This window comes from Panthera tigris, chromosome A2 (assembly GCF_018350195.1).
Source record: "Panthera tigris isolate Pti1 chromosome A2, P.tigris_Pti1_mat1.1, whole genome shotgun sequence".
In the NCBI taxonomy this organism is placed as follows: Eukaryota; Metazoa; Chordata; class Mammalia; order Carnivora; family Felidae; genus Panthera; species Panthera tigris.
The window spans coordinates 108,464,723-108,492,201 of record NC_056661.1 but is presented as its reverse complement, the minus strand read 5'-3'; the positions used below and the strand labels follow the sequence as shown (position 1 = coordinate 108,492,201).

Here is a 27,479-nt window from a genome sequence, read left to right as displayed (position 1 = left end):
CTTTAAGGGTTATCTTATTAGAACATTGTGTCCAATCAAAATTAATTTTTTAGCCCAGCATCTTATCAGATTTCTCTCAATGTACCCACTAAAAGAGACCAAATAAAATTCTGACACTATTAAAGGTAACTTATGCTGCTGTTTAAAGGGCACTATGAAAAGGAGGCAGAGTGAGGTCTTGGGGTGGCCACATTTAGTACTGGTGGAGTGTGGAGTTCTTTCCCTAGACATCCCAGACACCCTCACAGGTCATCTTTATGGCTTAGTTCCTATTGTTCCCTTTGTCCTAATTGTCCTTGGCTTCTAGTCACTGATGTTGACCCAACGTTTTCTCATTTCAACACAAATCTCCTCCAAGGAGCTTTCCCTGATCAACTTAACCTGCATATTTCACTCACTCCTCTGTTCTAAACACAAAGGATTATCTTTAATTTGTATGCTACCTAGTTTCCACTAGGCAGTCTTTTTATTTTACATTTATTTATATCTTGAGAGAAGGAAAGAGTGTGTGCATGTGAGGAGGGGAGGGGCAAAGAGAGAGGGAGAGAGAGAATCCCAAGCAGACTCTGTGCTGTCAGTGCAGAGCCCGAGGTGGGGCTTGATCCCATGAACCATGAGATCATGACCTGAGGTGAAATCAAGAGATGGATGCTCAACCGACTGAGCTAACCAGGTGCCCCTCTACTAGGTAGTCTTTGACTTCCCAATTCAAATGTAAACTCTGAAGGAAGATATGTCTTTCATTCATCTTAATATAGTTTTATAGGGAGAAGACAATTAATGAAAGCAAAAACATTTATCCTTGCTCAAAAACATGCTATTTACACAATCAGTTGATCTCTTCCACCACTCAGATACTTTTCAAATGTTTTGGAATTTTTATTTAAATGCTATTTAGTTAACATACGGTACAATACTGGTTTCAGGAGTAGAAACTTTTCAAATTCTAATACCATTTTGTAGTTTACTTAAACAAAAATATTACCAGGAATTTTTGTCATGTAAAAGGAAACCAATACAGTCAGACCATATTTCTCTTTAACTTTAATTATTCTGTGTGTTTTCTGACATTGTGTTTAGTAAGACTTTACTCTTAGACGGGAAATAATGCCTTTGGCCCAAACCTGGGTGAATGGCAGTTAGAACCCACATATCATACAGTTAAGGGCTACAATTGGTCTGTGGCCAAGACTGTTTCCTGTTGATCCCGTACCTTCAGATGCTTAAGGGCCTGCTCTGCAACGAGTTCTTCCTTCTTGTTCCATTCAACAGCATTCATTATACAGGTCCACAGAAGTCCAATCACTGCTGTTTCCGGAAGATCATTCCTCTTCATTTCTTCCTTAACATAGAGCACCACCTACATTTCATGGAAAAAGGGGTCAGAGAGTTAACAGGCAGATGGCAGTTTCCCTGTCACCATGCCTGGTCAGTAGAAGGCTTTGGGTGGATAAATATTCTGCTCAGCCCCTCCCTTCCCAGTACATACTCTCAGATTACAAGAGGGAGGAAAAACACAATGATTTGTTCTCAAAGCAGATTTATTTTTAGTTCCAAAATTAATAGGCTTATCTCTGGCCAGGAGCTGCTGGATAATAGGAAGTGAGAGGGAATCTTTGTTTCTTAGAAGTTATTCTTTTACATGCAGCACCCCTTTGGGTCCAGCAGAACAGACGACTTGAGCTGGTTTGACTCTCTGGGTTTGAAATTAGCTCACGGAGCTGTGAATCTTTACCTCCAACTCACAACTTTAAACCTCTAGATGAATAACGTTTTGGGTTTGTACAAGTCGATTTACCACAATTCATTCTTAATTATTACTTTAGACTCTCGTGAGCCATGAAAATAAGCTGTGAAGTGCCAAAGCCATTTTTTATATGATACATATTAATGCAGCAACACTGGACAGGTTATTTTCCCCTTAAAATTATGTTTGATATGCAAATTTATCCTCAAATCTGACAGTATGGAATAAAAGGTCTGCCTAGCCTAATGTATTTTATATCACACTTGTCAGGAAAAAAAACTTTTCCTTTTGAAATACAACCACAAATTGAGGTTACGTCCTCAAAAGTGATAAAACACCATAATCTATACCTCAAGTACACTACGACTTGGTGAATAACACAACTACCACTCCCCTCATTGCCCCTTTTTAGTGAAAATACATTCTTTTCTTTCCTGTTGGCCTGGGTTGCAGAGGTATCAGGAATGGGTTAAGAAGCTCTGGTTAATTCCCAGAGACCGCGCTGGCCAGAGAAAGATGCAAAGACAGGCGACATCTCTGCATCTAGAAGCATCACAGCGTTTTTTGGGTTTGCTTTTTTTTTCCACCTCATGGAAAATCACAAGGTCTTGCTTGGAGAAATGTTACTGACTATAATGCTGACCTTACTGCCATGAGACTTAGAAATATTTTTTGTTCCAACACCTCCATCTGCTGGATAGCAATCGGTCTGGAATTCTCTAGTCTTAAGCCATGTAAGGTCCCATGTGGGGCTTAGGGCACATACAGTGGTAAGGGTTTGGGACTCAGAAGTAAATGGCAAAAGGAAAGGACTTCATTTAATTTTTGGATTGTCACATAAAAGTTGTTAAAGTTCACATGGGAAGTTTTCTTCAGGCAGGAATTTTTTAAAAATTTAAAAAGATAACAGCGATAGCTACATGAACTATTATTATAAAAAATGTAGTATTTATATTATAGGGATATGCAGTTATTGTGACTATGATCAAATAAGCCATTGGTTCAACTGGTCTTTTCCCATGCTACGAATTCAAAAACCATCAAAAATTTTTGTCTTAAAATTAAAAAAAAAAAAAACCAAAACCCTATATATTCATACCCAGTGATGCACGCAATACATAGTGTTGATTTCAAACACTAATCATATACTTAACCATATTATATTATCTGTGATGAAATGGAAAAACCACCATAAATGGTGCATAACTGACAGTAGATGGCAAATCTATTCGACAGACTAAAATATTTCATTAATCACAGTAGTGTGATAAAATAAATCATTTGTGTGGAAATAACCATTAATTTCTGGAATATGCCAGAGGATTCTGAATCAACACTTTGCAATTGAGATGGTATGAACAGGTACATTAAGTTCCAAGCAGTAAACAAAGGTGGGTCTTCTTAAGGAAGGTCCAGCCTATGCTCTTCGATGTTAATCCTCTCATTCGTGTGTTCTGCAGTGATCTAATAAGTCCAGGTCCCCACCTCCTTGATTGGGCATTCCTGAGAAAGACGCTCCTGGAGCTCCTTCTGCAGTTCCTTCCTGGTGCCCAGGGACTGCTGGACTCGGAGGAAGTCGGAAAGCTCCTTCAGGCCTGCGTCAGTGAAGTATTTAGCAAAATGATCCACGCTCTGCCTGTTAACTGGAAAGAGTTCCTTGAAGACAAAAGGAAAAAGACCATTTCACAACAAACTATTCAAATGTCAGCAAGCAATAAAGGACAAACTTTTCATATTAGAATGGCACTTAGATTATCTCACACACTGGGAAGAACAGAACAAAGAATGATTTTCAAATGAATGAATCTTGGGTATCTTTCTGGAGCATTTGCTAAGCACCTTCTAAATTGGACAGGTTTACAGAGAAAGAAAAAAATGCTAATCAACTTATATAAACTAGCTTCACCTATTTTGAACCATTATTTACTTTTTCTTTCACTTTACTCAAAGTATAGCATATATGAATACAGAAGTGAACTTGCTAAATTAAATGTAAATAACGTAACTTACAAGTTAATGGACAAAAGTCAGGTTTTTCTGATATATATACTATACATACATACATACATATATACGTATGTATAGTATATATATATTTGGGAGAGAGTGCACGAGTTGGGGGCGGGGAGAGAGAGAGAAAAGAGAGAGAATCTTAAGCAAACTCCACGTTCAGCGCAGAGCCTGATGCAGGACTGAATCTCATGACCCTAGGATCATGGCCTGAGCCACCCAGGTGCCCCAAAAGTCAGTTTTAATAATGCTGAGATGACGTGAGGTAATATTAGGAAACAGTACTGACTATTATCTCAAGAACTTCTATTCACAATCTGAGAAAATGCTGCTATTAGTCTAATACTAGCTTGGAGCTAAAGAGAATTTTTGTGATATCTGTTAATGGTGGTGGCTCTAAATTAAGTAACAGGAAGATCTAATCTAGACCCACCCTCCCAACTCTTCAGTTCATTACATAATTCTGTTGGAAATTTTTAAAGAGCAATACACCATGGCTGCTTGCATATTTTTACCTCATTTCCATTTTACCTTACACAGCTTGGAAAAGTCCCAGTAACACTTAGTCATATTCTAATCCTGTGTGACTTCAACACCCAGCTAAGATATTAAGGCAATTTTCAAAGCTTTCACATTTTTCAGACTGCTGCAGTCTAAAAAGTAGATCCAAATTTTTATGGTGGTTAGATTTGCACATATATGGTTGATAGCTATATGCCTCTAGTAAAAATCTCAGTAGAAAAATCTCTAATAGTTTTGCTACCATGTAGAGGGACATAGCCAAAGGCTTCTATGACATGACTCAAATTTCAACAGTCTCTGTATCATAACTTCCCCTGTTGAGTTAGGAGTTTCAAAATGTCAGAGGAGTTGGTGGGAGCAGCTATTAAACGCATTCATGGTAAAACATACATTTCACATCAGACTGAAATTTAGTCACTGACATTGGTTCTAGCATTCAAAAGGTCTAACAAATTTGGGATTTGGGGAACGAATTTAATTTTGATTTTCTTCTAGGAATCAAAATGTGGCTATTTTCCTGAAAATTACATAAAGTAAAAACTCTTATAGAGGATAGATTAAGTCTCAACAAGGCTAAACAGCTTGACCCAAATTATGTAGTCAGGTATATTTAAGGACATAGCAGACTATGCCCATAGCCGGTAATTATTCCATTACTCCGTGCCAACATTGAGTATTCAATTTAGGAACAATGTGACTGCAAAGTTTGATCTAAAGTTATGTTCAGAGGAATATATCAAACATATTCCTGGGGGTTTATTTATGAACTATATTCAAAGTCCTTATAAATGACACATTTAAGACAGTGAGGATTATTACTCAGATTAAGCTGAAGTAAAGTCAGTCTAAGTCCTATCATGATATTTACTGGCTTGGAGCATGGTTTGCATTAGTCAGAAAAACCCTACCCAGGCACAAATCTCCATCACCTCATCCCTAGATTAAGGTCTCCCTGCTTCTGCTCTTGCTTCTGAGTCTATTCAAAGCAAAGCCAGAGTTTTCCAACTTCCACAAAGCTTTCCATTTTACTGAGAATAAAAGCCAAAGTTCCTAGATGATATGGGACCTGCTATGTCTCCATGCTGATCTATACTTTTGTTCTTACCAAACACTCCCCACTGCTGTCCCCAACATGGCATGCCCCCAAAGTCTTTGCATTCTGTTCCCTTTGCCTGGAAAACTCTTCTGGAGATATCTATAAAGCTCACTCCTCAACTCCTTCAAGTCTTTACACAAATGTCACCTTGGGGCAGCTGGGTGGCTCAGTCAGTTAAGTGTCTGGCTTTGTCTCAGGCCATAATCTCATGGTTCATGAGTTCGAGCCCCCCATTGGGATTGCTGCTGTCAGGGCAGAGCCTGCTTCAGATCATCTGTCCCCCTCTTTCTCTGCCCCTCCCCAGCTTGTGCTCTCCAAAATAAATAAAACAGTTAAAAAAAAAGTCACCTTATCAGAGAGATCTTCCTCTGCCACTGAAAACTGCCTCCTACTCTGATATTCCTTAGAGTTTTCCTAATGGTTTCCTAATCAATGGTTGATTTAGTCTGTTGCCTCCCATCCCCTCTTTTCAGAGTTGCTGTTTTTCTTGCTTCTGTATTACAGAAACGGGTAACTGCAAACTTTGAGATATGCTTCTTTTCCCCTAAAATGTACTAGTACGGCCAGAGAGAATTTTGTTGTATGTGTTAAATAAATAAAAATTTCCTCCTTGATGGTGAAATTGACCCTCTAGCTTCTCGTTCATTCACTGAGTTAGCAAATATCAAGCAGGTAGGCTCCACAGAGGATTACCTTGTCCTCATGGAGCTTACAGTGTTTCTGCTAGAAACTTCTACCTGTGCTTCTCGTACCCAAAATATATGCAGACATAGAAACCAAGTAGGAACAGTTAAATGATGTATTCCTCAAAAAGGAAAGACACTTTAAGAATAAATCTATGAAGTGACCTAATTAAGTTAACCAAGCTCTGCCATGGGCATCTTTGAGGAACGATGCCTTAAGAGATAATTGTGTCTTGGGCACCTGGGTTGCTTAGTTGGCTAAGTGTCTGACTTTGGCTCAGGTCGTGATCTCGCCGTTCGTGAGTTTGGGCTCTCTGCTATCAGCACGGAGCCTGCTTCAGATCCTCTGTGCCCCTCCCCTTCTTTTCCCTTTCTCTCTTTCAAAATAAACTTAAAAACAAACAAACAAATAAACCTGAGTCTTTTGTGGCAAACCGTAACAGACTGTATCTTTATTACCAGTCATGTGCCCCCTCTCTTTAAATGAGTATTAAAGTCCCTCCTTGCTGTGTCTGCCTGCAAGGGTGGAACAGTAAGCTGTGACAGAATGAACTTTCCTACTCCAGTGCCAGGCTTCACTCTGACTTTTGGCCAGCAGAAGGTAAGCTTTGACTGCACTGGAGGGGTTTACTTCAGTCTCCCGTGTTTCTGCCCTTTCCCATAAGGACAGAATGGCTTGCATGGGAAGTGTTCCTGCAGGCTAGGTCCCGGAATGAAAAGGTGTATAGATCACGGAGGGATCTAGCCCAGATACAGTTAATCCACAGACTCAAGGATGAGAATACGTCGCCTTCATATGAACTTCCACCCTGCTTGGCAACCTATTCACTTATCTTTTATGATTCCTCTTTCTGTACACAAGGATGTGCCCTAAGTCCAGGAGAAAGTAAGTTGCTATGAGGGCAGGGAACTTTTCCTTCCTGTTCTCTCTTGGCTCCATAGCTTCTTGGAGCATGTCTGGCACAGAAACATAGGCTGAATGAAAATAATTATCGGCAGAAATCAACTAGATGATCATCTAGTTAATCGTTGGTCTTTATCATAGTCTAAAGACTTGAAATACCCAAAGGGCTATTTGAAGGTAAATTTCAAGAGACAAAGGAACTTGAAGAGATAGAGAATAAAAGCATTTACAGTTAAAATTACTCTCAGGTTTTCTGAGGGGAGGAGCCCATTTTACAGTAATCCCTTGGACTGACAGACAGAATTGCACACTAAAACACAGTGGAAGTGAAAACCGAGAGAAAAGGTGAAGAGAAGATGGCAAGGGTGTCTTTCTTTCTTTTTTTTTTTAAATTTTTTTAATGTTTATTTATATTTGAGAGAGAGAGAGAGAGAGAGAGAGAGAGAGAGAAACTGAGTGCAAGACAGGGAGGGGCAGAGAGAGTGAGAGACACAGAATCGGAAGCGGCCTCCAGGCTCTGAGCTGTCAGCACAGAGCCCAAAGCAGGGCTCAAACCCATGAACTGCGAGATCATGACCTGAGCCGAAGTCGGACGCTCAACCGACTGAGCCACCCAGGCAGGCGCCCCAAGGGGCGTCTTTCAATTTTAGACTTTGTCCTAGACTAGAAGAGCAATGTCACTCGGAGAAATCTCTGTCTTCTGCACATGTGTGACTTCTAGCAGAAAGAAATTGTAGGGAGTGGATAGAAATATTAAGAACAAAATATTTCTCTTCATTTGTTTTTGAAAACCACAAAGAAAGAGAAATAAAAAACATAATCAAGCAACTATGATAGTGGGAGCTTCAAATCAACCATAACAAATTTGTTTGCTTTCTTAAATAGCTAAGTCATTTCCATGGTGTCTTGGTATAAACAAGGAATTCTGTTTACACTCTTATTCTGTTAACACATTAATAAGTATGTGAGATTGGTGTCACCCATCTCCAAACTAACACATCAGAAATGTTTAATTAGACTGATGGCACTTTATCATATTGCAACGTTAAATCTGCATACTTACTAGTTACAAAAAAAAAAAAAAAAAAAAAAAGGTTAATTCTGATCAATGTTAACATAATCTCAACAAATATCCAGATCCAAAAATCACAATAGACCCTATGACTCTTTAATTTTCTGATTCCATTCATTTATATGATAAATGTTAAAATGGAATTAATTTCCCTCTGCCAGTAATACAGAAATAAAAGGGACCATGCTCTGATTTAACACAGACCCAAGCACTTCAGTCTTGCATTGCCAAAGCCACGACAGAAACATCAACCCCTTATCCAGACAATACTTACAAGCAGCCTCTTATCTAAGTTGGCTTTTCTCAAAGAAGAGGTAACAGAGTTGGCATCTTTTTCTGCCATCCATGCTTTAAAAAGCTTGACCGCAAATGAGGCTGCAATGCCTGTTTAAAAAAACAGAAAAAGAAACAGTGAGAGTTGAATTCTTTTAATAAGCAAAAACACCGGTAATTGACAGACAGGGGCAAGCTGCTCACTAGGTTTCCTGAAAGGAGTCTGCTGCTCAAAGACGTGATTTGGTACAGAGGAAAAATGGATAGCTCTTTAGGCACAGTTCTGTTTCCATTACTCAAAAGAAAAGGAAAAACAGTTAAAACATTTTTCAAAGTGAGACTCCCTAATTCCAACCTGGAATAACCGTGTCTTTATTTTTACCTTGGTTCAAAACAGATTGAAAGCCCAATATTCTCTAGTTTTTTTGTTTGTTTTGTTTTTGTTTCTCTTTCACCTGTGGTTCACCAGTATTTCATGTCTATAACAGTGATCCTGAGGTATAACAACTAAATCTTGAGACATAAAAATGAAATGGCAGCACATTAATTAACATGCTGATAAATGATACTAGGCAAAATGCATTAATAGTGAAAGATATAAATAAAGCTATAGATGCACAGGCAATATTTACTTTGTAAGTTTATTTCTTGTAAAAAGCATTAAAAAAAAAAAAAAAACTCATGATGGGGTGCCTGGGTAGCTCAGTCGGTTGGGTGTCTGACTTCGGCTCAGGTCATGATCTCATAGTCCGTGAGTTCAAGCCCCGCGTTGGGCTCTGGGCTGACAGCTCAGAGCCTGGAGCCTGCTTCTGATTCTGTGTCTCCTTCTCTCTCTGCCCCTCCCCTGCTCATGCTCTGTCTCTTTCACTCTCAAAAATGAATAAATGTTAAAAAAAATTAAAAAATCAAAAAAAACCCTCATGAGTCAAGCTATAAAAATACAGATGCTGTTTCAAACTGAAGTCTTTTCTAGATATTTTAAAAGAGATTACTAAAAGAGCTAATGTTAATCAGAAAACCACTCAATTACATATCCATATTGACATTAGGATTTATTTCCAAATATAAGTAATTAGATAGCTAGAAGACAGTTCCTCTGTGAACACTACAAATTTCCAAGTTAATGTTACATTTATTAAATTTCCAAGTTAAAATGCAGCTGAAATATTGAACTGATTTTTTCTGAAGTCTTCACTGTTGCAGCCTCAATCCCTCACACCCCCTTTTTTTCCTAAGAGAATTTCTATTTTGCATAGGCCAGGTGACTTCAAGTCTAAGTCCTGGTACCATTTCCTTCTGCAATGATTAGTCGAGAGTCCTCGCTTTAAGCCCATCTGCCCAGGGTGCCTCCCTGGCAACTGCTACTGGGCCAAAACTAGTCATGTGGCCTATGGTGGCCAATCAGCTGAAGGCATGATAAATTATTCTATGTTGAGAAGTACTCTCCCACTGAATCTAAACAAGAAAGGATGTCCCATAACTGTACCAGCAGACATCGTATAATGACCAGGGAAACCATACTTGGAATAAAGTTGATAATGCTATGATTGATAGTGAGAAATAACAGGAGAAAATATCCAAGATGTGAATATTATTGTTTTGGACATAAGAAATAAAGGTTCTTATATGGAACAAAATTTCTTATACAGCAATTTGAGTTCCATCTTCTAGTTAGTTCCAAGTAAGAGCATTCAATCAATGTATCATTTATACAAACACAAACTTTGCCCAAATTTCTTCACTTGAATGAGCAGAGGAACGAGTAAAACAAAACAAAACAAAACACACACACACACACACACACACACACAAAACAAACACACACACACACCCCACAAAAAAAACCCCAAAAACCCACTATGGCTAGGACAATAAAACAGGTGTTTCGAACTGTAAACACTGTTAGTTACTTACACCCACTATCTAAATTTTATAATCATTAATATTTTATATTTGCTTCATCATTGTCCATCAAATTATTTGAGGAATTTGTAGAAATCACTTAGGATTTTAATACAACCAGAAAGACAATTATTTTCTGTTATGAAGGCTAGGGAAATCTAACATAATTAACATTTACTGTTTACATGTTATCTTGTGTTTTTCTGAGGGTAAAATGGCTCACATAAATTACAGAATCTGAACTGTCATAAATCTGAGCTATATTAAGCCCAAAACTATAGAAAATCTCTAAGATCACTCGACTCGCAATTTACTATTCTTTTCTCAGCTACAAGAAAACTACAATCCATTTCACTGCAGGCATGAAGGAGGCTGGGACTTCAACATTTGTAGGAGAGAAACTAAGTTCTAAGAAGAAACAGATGTGTTCACAAAAGCTCTTTTATTTTTAAGGAAAAAATAACTCTTTGTTTTGTGTTGCATTATAACTCGAATATCATTATCCTTCTCCAAGAGCCCACTTTTGTTTTATTCCATAACCAAGTGATTGTATATACGCCTATGAAACTCTTACTGACTTAAAATTAAAGCAAGACTTCGATGCCACCATCTGGACTTCTTTCTAAAACTGAGATAATGAATATCTTAAAAATGGGATCAAAATGAACATCGAACACAAGACTTTGAGAGGTAACGGTTTAGAAGAACGGTCCTAACCAGCGAAATAACAGTCTGGTGGGGGGGCATTTGGGAACATGAAGGGGCCTTTTTTCATTACACTAAATAGAGGTGGGTGCTAGAGCCTGGCAGTTTAAATGCCCCACAAAGTACAATGAAGCATTCTCCCAACAAAATATGCCAGTGGCAACTACATTGAGAGAAACAGTTTGGACGACATCCACTTCAGGGTATTTGATCCAGGCATTAAGCCTTACACCCTGAAATTCAGTTCACTAATAGTTTTTGTCTTTGTACAAGTGTGCATATTTTTTCTTCCAGTTTCCTCCAGTAAACATGTACGATTCTTATTGTTTAGAGATATACACACATTCGCTCATACAGATGATGGGTGGGTAGAAGAGAACACTAAGAGGAGTTGCCGGTACTTTTCTAATCACCTGTGGCTTTACTTGTCTTTTGACACATGACAGGTAAGAAAACGCAAGCGTCATTACCTTCTTTGACTAAGCTGTCGGTGAACAGACTGGTGAGGATGGTGGCGGGAAGGGTGCCGTTGCCCAGCAGGATCCCCGACAGCATCGCCAACTTTGTCTGCTCTGTTTCGGAAAAGGCTTTAAGGAAGAGGAGAAGCTGTGGGTCAAACAAAAGAAACCAGGTCTATAAAGCAAAGGACTAAGGTAGGAAAATAACAGACAAGGTACATTCATGGCTGAATGGCAGACAACGAGTCGGTCGTACGCACAGCGCAAGTATTACCCATCAGAAACACATGCGCGTGCTCACTTATAAACTGGATGCTAAGGAAAGTGACTTTCTCAGGCACAGTTCCTTGCTTCCAAGTTCACTTACGCGTAGCTATAGATAACATCCACGGGAACAAAAAGAGACATATGGAGAATGGTGTGAATAGGTTATATAAAAAATTTACATTGGACTTTGTACAGAAGAAAGGGTAAGTTTTACATAATGAGCAGAACATTTACTGAAATATATTATTGTCCTTCATATTTTTCAGTGTTGGGATGCCCTTGTCCCCATACTATAGCTACCCATTTTCTTGGGGTTTGTTACATCGTACCACACACAAAAAAACAGGGAAAGTCACTAAGCTTTGACATCAGCATATATTTTTCTGAGTTCAGAGCATATAATATTCTTTAAAACAAGACTGTTGCATGAGAAAGGGGTTTTCTAAGTTTCTGCTGCTCTTTCTAAAATAACAAGATTCAAACTCAGTATTTCTTAGAGCATGTAGTCTTAGCAGCCCTGGTGATGAGGTAATGGAGGATATGACAAAGCCTCTTAAGAAAGAAAAGCCCTCTGATGCGAGTTGGAAAGAGCAATTTCAGAGGGGGCAATTGAGAAAGTAGCAACCTCAGGATGGTTAAAGGAGAACCAAAGCAAAGGTGATTATACCCCATTTCCCATTTTTCGTTCTATGAGTTCTCAGTCATGTGGAGTACCCTCCTCTTTCTTAAGGCTACCCCCCCCCCCCCCCCCCCGCATTCCTCTGACTCTATTCCAGGCTATTTTCTCTAGTTCATCAGTTCTTAGGCATGTTACTCAGATCCCCGGGGCTCAATATCACTACTGGGGCCTTGCTCACTTTCTCATTACTTTGCACCAATGAAATGCCATTAACTCTGTACAGTGGGTAGGGCAATATTAACTTACTATCCTTGACAGTTAAAGGATTATTACATTACAGAGAAGTTATGTGAGTCTAAATATTTGTATTATGAGTAATGAGTAAGTGGCAGAACTGGAATCAAACTAGTCCATTTCACTCCCAGGTTATGCCTATTAAAGTGTCAGTGAATTAAAAACAAAGCCACCTTCAAAGTTCATAAAAAAACATGGAGGGAATGAGAGTATCAGTGTGTAAAGCTCCAGGGAATACCAGGAATGGGACACAGTAAAAGAACTGACAAAATCATAGACACTTTGTATCAATCTGGCCTTTCCCTCTGATTGAAAAGATGATTCAGATTCAAGTGAACAATGAAAAATGGTTCCCAAAATAAAATATTAAACACTACTTTTTAAGCCCATCAATATACTCTCATTCATTAAAATAGTGCAAAAGTTACATCTTTTTCTTAAATTCATATTCTCATTCATCAATTATGTTAATCAACATTAAAATCAGATGCTGCCTGTACTTCAGAATATTCCTTTTAAAATGGATATACTATGAAAAATAAATCATTCTTGAAGCATACATATACATCACGTGAATAAAATAGTAAGGAAATTTTCAAGTTACAAATGAGCTAAGAAAAGCATAAGTGGTATTATGAGACAAAAGTGGTAAAATGTCATTTAAAGGCTTTACATTCTCCCTCCCTGCTATATCAATTCCTCTGTTTAATCAGGTGCTTGTTATTTTCTAGACACCTAGCAATGTAATGGACATTTTTTTCCATTTAAGTTTTTTTTTCATATTTATAAAAGTAATACATGCTAGTAGAATAGTATCTGTCACTACAGAATAATATAAAAATGTGATTTCCTCTCTAATCCCGCTTCCTTAGAATTAATAACTGTTATTGTGTTCATTAATAACTGATGTGTCCTTCCAGATTTTTAAATGTACTTATATACCTCTATATATTATATACATAACTATATGCGTGAACAAGTATTGTTTTTACTGAATTATTCATTGATGACAGCTGAAACTTGTCAAGGGTACCAGCTATTTTTCTGAATACTTTCTGTGTATTGAAATTTACACCAGCCTTGATCTTCACTTTACAGAAAAGTAAACTGAGGCAGATAGAAATGAACTAATTTGCCTGAAGTTAAACTACCAAATGGCTGCTCCGCACCTATTTCACGTAACGATTTATCATGGACATTTTCCCCAATCAATTCATGTGGTTACACTCCATTGTTTACATGACTGTACAGTATTCCACGGTAAGGACAGACCAGAATTTAATTAATCAGTCTCCCATTAATGCATACTTAGCTTATTTCTCCAAACTGTGATAAACATCTTTATACATATAGTTTTATGTATCCATGCTGAACTATTCTTAAGAAATGGGAAAATGGAGTCATAGAGAATGCAAATTGTTTTAAAAAGGGATTTTACTGTCAAATGTTCATGATGTATGGATCTGCATTGAACATGGGGAAGCAAATAAGTAGTAAAGTAGATGCTATGGTTCCTTTATTCCCTTGGTTTATAATTTAGCAGATATCTAAAATTGGAAATAATGATCAAGCAACATGCAAATCTGTAACAAGTTAATGTAGTGAGTGCTACATACACACACACACAAGAGTTACAAATTTCAAGAGGGAACATGTTGCAATGACAGAAAGGAGGTCTTCTTTAATGAGGTGCTACTATTTATTTTGCTACTTACTAGAGGCCACTTACTCTATTCAGTACCTTATATGTGATCTCATTGATTCCTACAGCAATCCTAAGGTATGGCATCTTACCGCAGCTATTTTACAGTGAGAAACACCACTGAGACTTACACCCACAGATTATCTCCCAAGATATGCTTTTATCCTCTTTGCCAGACTGTATTTGTGAAAATTAAAGAATTTTACTGGGTATTAGCTGTTGTGCCATATACTCCTTCACATGCTTTAATTGCTTAAATCACCACATCTAGATTTCCCCCTTGATATATTTATTTTTCTTGCATATTTGGAAACTCTAGTTTTTATTTTTAAGCTCTGCAAGGTCAAGGATCAGATGCTATAAAACCACTCCTATAGAGCAAAGTATGTGGTCTTACATAAAGATGAATGAACAAAATCTAGGCTAATCGTGTATTTTCCCCTATAGCAATTAGCTAATGACCTGTTGTACTCATTCATTCAACAAACATTTTTAAAAAACTTACTATGTCCCTGGCACTTCTGCACTATCGGTGTAAATGCACTATTTTCATCCCCCTCCATTTCATTACTTTAAACAGGTAAGGCATTACATTTGAATTTTTACCTTCTTCATTTCATCCTCAAATGCTTTTTCCAAATACTTATATCTCCTGATGAGTTTATTGAAGACCTAAACATAAAACAGAAGCACTCAATATTATGTGAACAAGTTTAAAAGACAATAGGAGGTGTAGAAACTCACCATAATCACAACATGGCCCTAAGTAAAAAGATAACTGTAAAAGAACTGTAAGCATTTCAAAGGAGTTATAACAAGGGGGGAAATGTGTACATAACAATAAAAGAAATTCAAACAAAAGTATAACATGTGAGAAACCAAAAATAACGCTGATAAAAACACAATAATGTTAAACCTGTGAGATGCAGAGAAAGGCAATAGGAAATGAAGGGGGTGACATATAATCACAGAGACCATGGATACGATGGAGAGAGAAGACCTCAGACACATTGTACTCTGGGTGGACACAAAGACGTCTTTAGAAGACAAGCAAAACTTGGTATAACTTCATAGTAATAAAGGATTACTGCCTCCCCCCCACCCCATCTAGTTAGAACCCACAAACAGGGTTTGTAAGTGTGTCAGTGGAATTCTAGGCTGTTTATTTAAGTGAAATGAATGTTTGTATTCCCACTAAATTCAAATGTTGAACACTTAACTTCCAATGTGACTATATTTGCAAGTAGAGACTTTAGGAGGTGGTTAAATGAGGTCATAAGGGTAGGGCCCTAACCTGATAGAACGGATGGCCTTATAAGAGCCATAAGAGAGACTATACCAGGAACCCAATTGGCTGGCATCTTAAATGTACACTTCCCAGCCTTCTGAACTGCGAATAATGAAATTCTATTGTTTTATAGAAATCCCAGTCTATGGTATTTTGTCAAGGTAGCCTGAATAGAATAATAAGTGTTCTTATTTAAATAGAGATTTTTATAAATATTGATTATTTTTATAATTGAAAACGATTTCTGAATCTAATTCCTTTCTCTCTCTTTTTTTTTTTAATGTTTATTTATTGTTGAGAGGGAGAGTGTGTGAGTGGGGGAAGGACTGAGAGACAGGGAGACACAGAATTTGAAGCAGGCTCCAGGCTCTGAGCTGTCTGCACAGAGCCCAACGTGGGGGCTTGAACTCACGAAAGGCGAGATCATGACCTGAGCCAAAGTCAGATGCTTAATTGACTGAGCCACTTAGGTGCCCCTAATTCCTTTCTCTTCTATACACATAATACACTGTCATCTAAAACTTTTAGTTTAGATTATCCCCTAATGTGATCAAGATGGGGTACAAGAGTAAAGATTACAGTGCTGCCCTTTATGAGGAAATAGTGGCCCAGGCAGGGAAGTAGTATGCAATAAGGAAAAAGAATCAATGGTATTGAGATCCAATAAATTTGATTTGATCACTCGAGTCCTAGTACTCGCCCTTGTAGTCTAGCCGAGAACAACTGGCTGTTAACACAAGTCAGTGATAGAACAGGAACCAGCTACTCATGATGCATGTACGTTCAGCTCTATAGTGTTAACGTTTACTAGGGTGCTCCATTCTACAGTCCTGCAATGTCCAGACCTTCATTAGGGCCTAAAGACTTCTAATTTTATTTTTTTACCAATCTAATAAATGCAAAACGATATCATGATTTTACTTCCATTTCCCTAATTACTAGTAGGTTTGATTATGTCTTCATCTGATTTGGGGGAGCCTTGTGTTTCCTCTTCTTTGAAATGCCTACGTCTCTTCCTAATAGGCAGCTTGTCTTCTTCTCTAGTGACTTGCAATTTTTTTTATTTAATGCTGGTATGAATCCCTCATAGATATTACAAATATCTTCTTGTCTCTTTCTTGTTAATAGCTACATGATAGTCTAATATAGCTAATATAGCTATGAATAGCTACATTCATATCTAATATGAATTAGAAAATTTTAATGAGTACTCTACTGATAGACTTCTATGCTGTTACCAACCTTTGATACTATTACAAGCATCACTGATAATTCCCATCGTATGTGTATGTGTCATTCTACACATATGCAAGCACATCTGAGAGTGAAGTCCTAGACGTGGAGTTGCTAAGTCAAAGGGAATGTGCAGTTTTAGTTTGGAAAGATAGTGCCAAAGTGCTCTCCCTGAAGTTTGGACCAATTTATACTCTCACCAGAATTTATGTGAGCCTCTGATTCCTTGTGTTCTGTACAGATGAGAGGCAAAAAAGAAAAGAAAAGAAAAAAAAAAATATATATATATATATAAATAAATCTACCTTAGCTAAGTTTTAATATCCACTGCTTACTAAGAATGCAATTGAGTATCTTTTCATATGTGCAAGAGTTTTCTAACATTTCTACCGAAAAAGTGGCCTGTAGAATTTCTGAACCTAAGGTTTCCCTAAATCCTATTCAGATGTCTCCCTCCTCGCACAACAATCTCTCAGTGATGGGCTTTACCTGAGCATAATTTCGGATGGTTTCATGATCTTCATTTGCTGAAAACACACAGTGGTTGGTCATCTTGGTCTTGTCTCCGTCATCTATGCGTGTTCCTCCAGGGGCTGAAAAGACAAAGGTAATTACAGTTAAGACAATACTGAAATGATAGGAACATTTACAGAGCAGATGAATTCCTGCACCTCAAGGAAAACAGTAAAAGTGGATGTAAAATCTAAAAATCACATAAAAATTGATAGGATGAGGTGTACATGTAGATACATATGTTGTTATGTTTATGTTTCTAATCTAATGCAAGCTAGTTGTTCCATTTCACACTACTACCATAGTGTGTGAGATTATTGTTCTAGATCCTTGACTTCACCAGGCTCCTAACATTCTAAGTCTGGACTCATTTATTCTCAATGTAGTTCCTGGTGTTTCTGACATCAGGACATAGTTCACTTTTTAGGTTTGATAATATTTTGCCAGACTCCACTTCACCAACACTGAGACCGGCCAGAACCTGGCTCTTGTAGATCTTGTTAGTTTCTTAACTTTTTTTTTAATGTTTGTTTATTTTTGAGAGAGAGAGAGAGAGAGAGAGAGCAAGTGCGGGAGAGATGGAGACACAGAATCCAAAGTGGGCTCCAGGCTCTGAGCTGTCAGCACAGAGCCCAACATGGGGCTCGAACCCATGAACCGCAAGATCATGACCTGAGCCGGAGTCGGATGCTTACCTGACTGAGCTACTCAGGCTCCCTTAGACCTTGTTGGTTTCTACTTGAGTAGGTATTAAAACCGTTCCCTCCTCCACTAGCCCAATTATCCATGCAGGGTTGAACAGTATACACTTCGACTGCTCGCTATTTGCATTTGGTCATCAGGCAGCTGTGTTGGCTAGGAAAGTGTATTTTATTCTCTATCGTCTTTTTCCCCCTTGGCCTATACAATATCATGGAATAAATGTACTAGCATAAAAGAATGCATTTTTTTCTTATGACTCAACTTTCTACATTCAAAGGCTCCTCCTGTAAGTTTCAATCATGGCCATTAGAAACACTGGCTGATGAGAAGAACAGAATCCATACTAGGTATTTTTGTTTTCTGATTGTACTTCATTATAATTAGGGTAGGATTCTAGAAGGTTTGAATAAGCCAAGTTAGACTAATGTCTTCCATATACTCAACACATATTTGGAGAATATACACTTGTACCAGCTACTTCCTTTATGCATTTATGTAACTGCCTTTATTTAACTCGTGATTTCAGATCTTTGGATGAAAAGTGCTACACCTAGCCAAACTTTTTCAGATTCCAGCATACCATTTCATAAGCTAATTACTTTTTAGAAAAGTGAGCTCCTTCAGGAATCTATTTTCAGGCAATTAATTTATGCATAAGATTTAATTAGCCCTCTGTAATGAAAACAACCACCTGGAACAAAATTTTATTAAGATGATAATCTTCTAAAAACTCTAGGCTAATGACTCCTATCTGACAGAAGTTAGTTATATAATTGAAATTAAATCTATAGTCTTTTCTTTTAGAGGTAAGTTTTAAAAATTGTATTCTTATACAAAACATGTTATACATGAATAATATTGCTACAGCTTGCATTAAAATTTTTTCCCTCTGATATTGGGACAAAGAATTAATTACCCTTTCTAAAATTTTGGTGAGCCTGCTATTTTCCTCAAAATGTAAGTTAAAAGAAAAGAAAAATATTTCTTGTATCTACTCTTCAAAAAACACAACTGAAAAACCAAGATGACTATTGTTTTAAGAACAATGGAAGAAGGTAAATTTTGGGGTGGGTGTTAAGAAAATTCCCATACTCAATAAGTAAACAAAGTATTTATATAAAAAGAATGTGCCTGGCTGGGTTTATTCATTGTATCAAAGGTCTGGCCTCGGTAGGTACCTGGGGGTTGTACTGGCTGTGCTCCTAAGTCTTACCATACCTTTGGCCTTACCTTCTTAGATGTATGGAGGTAGAGTGAAGGAATGAAATCTGAGCTACAGATATAAATTTGCTGATCATCCTTATATAGATGGTCAATGATGCTTTGAGATCATCAAAGCAAAGTATACAGATAATTTAACAGATATATGGGGGCAGTAATATGGAAACCCAAGAGTCAGGTAAGAGGCATTCAGAGAAACACATGGTCTCATGTAGGGGAAGAAAGTAAACATTTCAAGAATGATAGGAGGGTCAGCAGTACTGCCAGGAGGGCACGAAGAACTGAAAAAGGTCTATAGGATTGACTTATACAGTCACATGTGACTTTGGCAAGTACCAAAACTCATTGAAGACTTGCATAGAATTTAGCAGTGCACCAATGAAAGTATATCGTAATTCATGAAATACAAAAGCCAATCATTGCATCAGAAAATATTCAACTTCACTATTAATTTAGAAATTTTGAAGGTAAATATCACTTACCTAATTGGCAAACACCTAAAAAACTGAAAAGCATAAGAGTACCTAATGTTGCTAAAGGTGTAGATAAACAGAACACCATTTTCGATACAATGTTAATTAGAATCTTCTTTTTGAGGGCTGGTGTCTCTCTGATAGACAGGTAGACAAAGATAGACATAGATATCTCTATTCTTCAATTCATTTATCCCTTGCTAAATATATAAAGACATAATTAGATAAAGGTACAAAGCTATGTGTATACAGATACTGATTATATATTGTGCTTACAATGAAACTAGGAACAAATTAAATATGATTCAAAATCAGTATGATTTTGGTTCTTTTCGAAATCATTCAAGGTAACACTCATAGGTATGAAAGGCAACAACAGATTGCTGAATAAATACAAAACAGTCATACAGAGTACCTTATTTGTATAATATCATCCCATTCTCAAAAATTAGCATATGTAGGTAAATAGATTTCTAGAATGGAATTAACCAAAATATTAATAACAGTTTTCTCTAGGTAATGGGATTTGAACACAATACATATAGTTCTTATGCTTGGATTTGAATGATCCACAGTGATGATGTGAGATCTTTACAAATAGTAACAACAAAAAACTAAAGCAGCAATACAGATCAAAAGGGAGCCTGGTAGTAATTAGAGCCCGCGTACCAAAATGGAAAGATTTCTCAGAAGGAGGAATTAAAATGTGGCTATACCTCAAAATGGATGAAAGTACACACTTTGTCCTAAAGTAGGCTGGCTTACACAGTGTTTCTCAATGAAAGGCACTGATAGCACACTGGGTAGGGCGAATTTTCATTGTACTGATTCCCCCTGCAAAGTAGGTGGCATGCATGCCTCCACTACCAAGTCTTTATAGCAACCCAAACACGTTCACACATTTGCAAATGTCCCCTCAGTAGTTGCAAATCACTGGCCTAGAGGATTGGACCACTTCTAGTGATTTATGGTTACCACACAAACTGATTACACAAACTAAGTTCTAAGAATAAACATGAGAGGAACAATGGGTCATTATGATACCTAATCAACATTTAGATCAACATACCATGTCACTTAGAAAAGCCTTCTACCTTGATGCCTCTGCTCTATTATTTTTATTTTGCTTTTAAACTAACTTTAACTTTTGTAGCAATGTGGATGGAACTGGAGAGTGTTATGCTAAGTGAAATAAGTCATACAGAGAAAGACAGATACCATATGTTTTCACTCTTATGTGGATCCTGAGAAACTTAGCAGAAGTCCATGGTGGAGGGGAAGGAAAAAAAAAAAAAAAAGAGGTTAGAGTGGGAGAGAGCCAAAGCATAAGAGACTCTTACAAACTGAGAACAAACTGAGGGTTGATGGGGGGTGGGAGGGCGGGGAGGGTGGGTGATGGGTACTGAGGAGGGCACCTTTTGGGATGAGCACTGGGTGTTGTATGGAAACCAATTTGACAATAAATTTCATATTAAAAAAAAAAGAAAAAAAAAAGAAAAAGAAACTAACTTTAATAATTTTCAAACTTCTACCTTTAATCCTTTTAGCTATATACTCACAATTACATATTTTAAAAAACCAGATTTAAACTATATTTCTGACATTTTTTGGATTAAACAGAATTTAAGGAAAAGCGGAGGGTTACGTTTCACTGCATGGAAAAAGGGTGGGCTTTAAGGGAAAGGGTGCTAGGGCATTTGGGGGTTAATTAAATATACTGGAAGAAACTAGTGACATACAAAAGCAGGCTTTGTTCCAGAAACATTTTGAATTAGGGACACATGGGGAAGCTGTCCTTTAGCTATAAAGCAAGTAGCCGTGTTGTAACATTAACAAAAACCATCATTTCTGTGCCTCTCTTAACAAATAACTGTTTCTACAGCCACATTACCATCCCAAATGGTAAACAAGGTAAAAATCATAGAGACTCCCATTTGCATTTTTTTTACCAACTCTCATAAATGTAAATTTATAAAGATTTTATCTTGTAAGAAACTATTTCAATGGAATTTAAAGTACTAAAGAAGAAGCTATAATGCATGGCTTACCAAGCATACTGCCAGCCACCAGGATATCAAAGAGTGTGTCTGCATAGCGACGATAATCTAATCTTGAGCCTGTGGAATCCAGAAACTTGGCTACAGCTTCAAGGTCATCACCAGCTTCATTAAGCCCCTGGACAAGTGTATCCCTGAAGACCGTGGGTTCGAATTTCTCTTTTTCATCTAAAATAAATGTTACAAATTATTCTTTTTTTTTTTTTTTTAAACACATTCTATCCCAAGAGCAACTATGCATTTCTCTGGTTCATTGTTCTTTATTTGACAGTGTAATTATTTAAAAGTTTGAAGACAACTAAGTTCTTCTACTAGATTTCGATGTTCTAAAGCCCTTGTTTAAACATTTATTAAATCAAGTAATTTACTTTCTATTTAGAGGTGCCAAAAAATACATTAATTCTATCTAATACATAATAGAATTAATAACTGATCATTTATGTCATTCAGAGAATAGGCCAATGTAATCTACTAATCCTAACCATCCGAAAAAAAATAAAGTAGAACAATCAAAACTTAAAATTTTGTTTCATCTGAGATAAAGAAAATGATCCAGGGACAACTGCCTAAGAATAAAGGAGAATATATAAATAAACAAAGGTTAGGAGGGAGGAAATAAAGAGGGACATATCTTTTAAAAATTATTTTTATTATTAACATATAACATTAGTTTCAATCATCAATATATCAATTCTATAATTGACATACTACTTTCAGATATACAACATAATGATTCAATTTTATATATTTTGCAAAATGATTACCACAATAAGTCTAGTTAATATCCACCACCATGCATTGCTAGATTTTTTTTTCTTACGATGAGAACTTGTAAGATCTACTCTCCTAACAACTTTCTCTTAAACCGTACTGTATCATTAACTACTGTACATTACATCCCTGGGACTTATTTATTTTATAACTGGAAGTTTGTTCCTTTTGACTACCTTCACTCATTGTGCCCACCCCTCCCTCTCTGCCTCCGGCAACCACCAATCTGTTTTCTATGAGTTTGGGGTTTTTTGTTTTGTTTTGAAAGACTCCACACCTAAGTAAGATCATATGGTATTTGTCTTTTTCTGACTTGTTTCATTTATCATAATGCCGTCAGGTCTATCCAAGTTGTTTCCAATGGCAAGATTTCCCTCTCTTTATGGCTCAATAATATTCTATTACATATGTATATACCACATTGTTTAATCCATTCATCCATCAATAAACACTTAGGGTGCTTCCAGATCTTGACTATTGTAAATAATACTGCAATGAACATGGGGGCGCATATATCTTTTTGAATTACTCTTTTCATTTTCTTCAGATAAAATTTTCTTAGTTCGGTATTCTTCAGTTCTAAATTTTTTGAGGAACTCCCAACCCGTTTTCCATAGTGACTGTGCCACTTTATATTCCCACCAACATTTCATGAGGATTTCCTTTTCTCCACATCTACATTAACACTTGTTATTTCTTGGAGGGATGTCTCTTTTTACAAGGTAAGTTATTCCAGGGCACACTTAAAGTATTTAATATATATCATGAACTAGATATGTATATTTATAGCTTCAGAGCAGACACTCTCAGTCTTTTTGGTCTCATGACCCTTTGCCACCCTTTACAAAAAGTACTGAGGATTCAGGGGCGCCTGGGTGGCTCAGTCGGTTAAGCATTCGACTTAGGCTCAGGTCATGATCTCTGTTCATAGGTTTGAGCCCCATGTTGGACTCTGCTGACAGCTCAGAGCCTGGAGCCTGCTTCAAATTCTTTGTCTCCTTCTCTCTCTGCCCCTTCCCTGTATCACACTCTGTTTGTCTCTGTCTTAAAAATAAACATTAAAAAAAAGCTACAAAATAAAATTACTAAAAAAAAAAGTACTGAGGATGCCAAAGAGCATTTTTGTGTAAGGAGGTTGTATCTATGGATACTTACTTTATAGAAATTAAACCAGAAAATTAAAAAATATTTATCAAATAAAAAAAAATTAGTATGAACCAGGCTTTCTTGAATCTCTTTAACACCTGGCTTAATAGCAGACAGATGGAGTCCCATATCCACTGTAATATCACACATCATGTAGCCTCTGGGAAACCACCATAAACCAGAGTAAACATGTAAAAGAGACAAATAATATCCTAGCATTATAATGACAATATTTTTGAATTTGTAGAAGCCCTGAAAGGGCTTCAGAGGATTTGGGAATAAAAATACATGTAGCTTTCTATCCTCAGCAGACTCTAGAGAGACTTCTTGTGGAAGGTCATTTGGAGTCAGATCTTTTTTTTTTTTTTTTTTAATTTTTATTTTTTAGTAATCTCTACACCCACTGCGGTACTCGAACTCATGACCTGCAGATCCAGAGTTATCAAGAGTTGCTTGAGCCAGTCAAGCACCCCTTAAACAAACCTGATCTTAAACAAAGCAAGGATCATACACTGTTGAAAAGAAGTGAAGATGATAAATTGGAGGAGGTCAGAAGAGGCAGAAAAAAAAAAAAGCTAAATTAAAGGTAAAAGTAAGATTCAATTCAAAGGACTTCTTCACCTTTACCTTCCCTTTAGGGAGAATGAGTTGGGTGTGGAAAGGGAGGGGCAAAAGATGAAACAGATACTTCACAAAAATCTTACCATAAATACCTTTAGGGAGATAAGTGGATACTGCAACTCTAAGAAGGGAAGAGGGAAAGGAGAGGAAGAAGAATATATTATATAAAGAAAAGAAACATTTCATGAATAAAAGAGTTCTTGGAAATGGGATGTATGATAAAATAAGTTAAAAACTCAATAGTAAGAGCTGAAAGACAAAGCTGAGAATATCTCTTAGAAACGAGATTTAAAAAGTCAAGAAAAAAAGACCTAGAAAATAAGTGCAAAAAAATAAGAAAAAGAGCAGACAAGTCAAATGTTTAAATAATGAGCATAATGAGAATTTTTTTAAAGCAATCTCTACACCCAAGGCGGGGCTCAAACTCACAACCCCAAGATCAAGAGTTACCCGCTCCACCAAGTGAGCAGCTGGATGCCCTCAGAATTCTTTTTTCAAAAAGGAAAGAAATGATTTAAAAATTTCAAGAAAGTTTTACAGAGTTGAAGGACATGAGTTTCCCAAAAAAGAACTGTCTAGACACCAGCACAAGGATTCAAAGTGGGCCCACAACAAGGCTCACACATTATCGAGAAATCTCAACACTGGGAATAAGGCGGCTATTGGAAGTTTCAGGGGTAAAAACCCAAATCACATACAAACTACCAAAAAACCAGAATGTCATTAAATTGCTCCACAGAAATATCAGAAACCAGATGAAATTTCTTCAAAATTCTGAGGGACAACGATTTTGAAACCACAACTCAGTGTTCAGCCAAACTGTTAACTCAGCACAAAAGCTGGATAAATGTATTTTGAGACACCTGAGGCCTCAAAAATGATGTTTCTCATAGAATCTTTTTTAAAAGAGCTACTGAAGCAGACACTCGGCCAAAAATGAGAGAATAACTCGTGATTTTAAGTCAGGAGATCCCAGGAAAAAGGAGGAAAAAAGAACATGAGCCAGGAAATAGGATTCTCCAGGACACCGGTGAAAAGACATTTCAAACATTTCATGTTGACAGCTGTACTGCAGGCCCAGGGAGCAAACTGACCTGGGGAGCTTTTCACTAAGAGTCTAACGTGATGGAGGATAAGAATTCCTAAAGTTTTTGTATTGGAAGATTTACATAACAAAGGGAAAGGTTAGTATCGACTAGTGTTAAGGCACAGAAAACTCATCAAAAAAGGGAAGATAAATTATGAAACATTAACTCCAGAGACAAAATGATGTTCAGAGAGATCAAACCAACCGCATAACAGTTGAGCTATGAATAGCAGGTATAAAGTCCCAATAATATAAACCCTAAATAGTGGCCAAGCTAAAACTGCGTCACAGAGAAAGAATTGAGAAGAGGTCTGCACATGAAAGAGAGCTAAATCTTCATCTTCCAGAGTACAAACAGGAAAGTCAGGAAATAACCATGTAAGGATGGTATTTGGTTACATGAATGTAAAAATTAAAAGAAGCACGTAAAAAGCAGAAGGCATTTCTCTGGGGGATCAGATTTGCTGTCTCTATCATGTGTCTTGCAGAATTCTTTTGACTATTTAAAACGCGTGACTGTGATACAATTAAAAACTACTTGAAAACCAGACAGCACCTGCCTGGTTTGTACAGACTCACTGTTTTCCTGATCTAGTAGAAGGGATGAGTTGTAAGGGGTTAACACCACAGCACAAGAACCAGAGAAGAATGGCATTCCCAGTACCAGTCAGAGTCACACAGCATAAGATGCCATAAAGACAGACATAAATTGAACACTATTTTTCATGAACAAGAGATAAAAGTCCTTTTGATGACATAAGCAAAACATTAAGCAGCCCAGAACATGCAAATGTTGAATGCAAAAAAAAAAAAAAATTATATATATATATATATATATATATATATATATATATATATATATATACACAAAAATTAAGGTCTTGTTTTGTAGAGGGGGAGGAAGAGAATGGGAACTCCAGAGGAATAGATTATGAGAGGCTGTTAGAGGGGGTAATCGTGACTGCACACGAGGAACTCACTGGCAAGCAAGGGAAACTTCACTCCCCACTCAGGGTCCAGATTTACCAAAAGGTAATTCTCCTTTCCACTTGGGAGAGAAAGTTTTCTTTCCTTGTAATATGAGAACATGAGAAGAAAAGACTCTACAAGTTGTTTACTGTCTTGTAACCAGCTTTCAAAATCAACTGACGCCATTCCTGCAATGGCACTACGACACATTTGGAGTTGACTCAGGTGGTAGAACAGACTTTGATGATTTGAAAATTATTAATTTGAAGCAGTGGAAAATGAAAGCTGGTACACAGGTAAAAATCTAGACTATGCTAAGAATTCATGCAGAGGGCTTTGTTTTGAATCTAAGAGACAACTTAAAAACTTGTGTCTGCACAAAGCCCTTCATTTCGGTTTTATTTTCCTAAGAGATTTGCCAAGGAAGAGGAAAGTAAAAGGAGGGAGACAGCAGGTCACGGCCGAAGATACTTCAACAGTGAGCAATAACGCAGTAGGTCAAGATGATCCCTTGTAGCTCGGGAATCTAAAGAAATCGTGATGGCATGAAAGGATTAATCATTCTTTTGTAGGCTGAAAAGCAACTCCCATCTGCTGAGATAAAATGCCCACCCAGTGGAATACAAAATTCCCCAACAAGAAAATGGCCACAACCCTGTCAAACGTTTGGAGAAACATGACATTTTACCCAAAGGTTCTTTTTTATCTGAAACAACATTATGTGTAATTTGTACTTCACATGAGGACAGTCTAGCAAAAAAACTAACAAAATCCTAATGAAAATATGCTATTACTCCTTGAGTTTCCATTTGACAGGTCAAACCTCCCTAGAAGCGGGAAGTATATAATTAGGGTCTCAAATTTATACTGTGTTGGTGAATCAGAAGTGTGACACTACAGAGTTAGTCATGCTGGCCCTTGTACTGACACTGAGAAACAGGTCTATTTCTGATGCTCAAATATGTCCATAAGTTATCTAAACAAAATGCTTTCACTGGAAACCATGGTAACTGGTTAATATAACACTTTTCCTACCTGTTAATTAAGTGATAAATAGCATAACTTACATCCCTTTTTGAATGTCACTTAGTTATAATAAATGAGTAAGAACTATGATGGGTTTTCTACCTATGTGCATACACAC

General features: G+C 37.1%; 1 protein-coding gene across 3 annotated transcripts in view; it reads right to left on the bottom strand.

The window, feature by feature from the left end:
• BZW2 (basic leucine zipper and W2 domains 2) overlaps window positions 1-27,479 on the bottom strand; it is a 62,530-nt gene that overhangs the window by 9,553 nt on the left and 25,498 nt on the right. For all 3 annotated transcript variants that reach the window (XM_042967686.1, XM_007089083.3, XM_015540656.2), the window contains exons 3-9: window positions 21,733-21,909; window positions 17,265-17,368; window positions 14,861-14,926; window positions 11,385-11,520; window positions 8,309-8,418; window positions 3,233-3,403; window positions 1,214-1,360 (exon numbers count right to left, since the gene is read on the bottom strand). In XM_042967686.1, coding sequence (XP_042823620.1) covers window positions 1,214-1,360; window positions 3,233-3,403; window positions 8,309-8,418; window positions 11,385-11,520; window positions 14,861-14,926; window positions 17,265-17,368; window positions 21,733-21,909 — 911 coding nt within the window. The remainder of the gene's footprint in view (window positions 1-1,213; window positions 1,361-3,232; window positions 3,404-8,308; window positions 8,419-11,384; window positions 11,521-14,860; window positions 14,927-17,264; window positions 17,369-21,732; window positions 21,910-27,479) is intronic.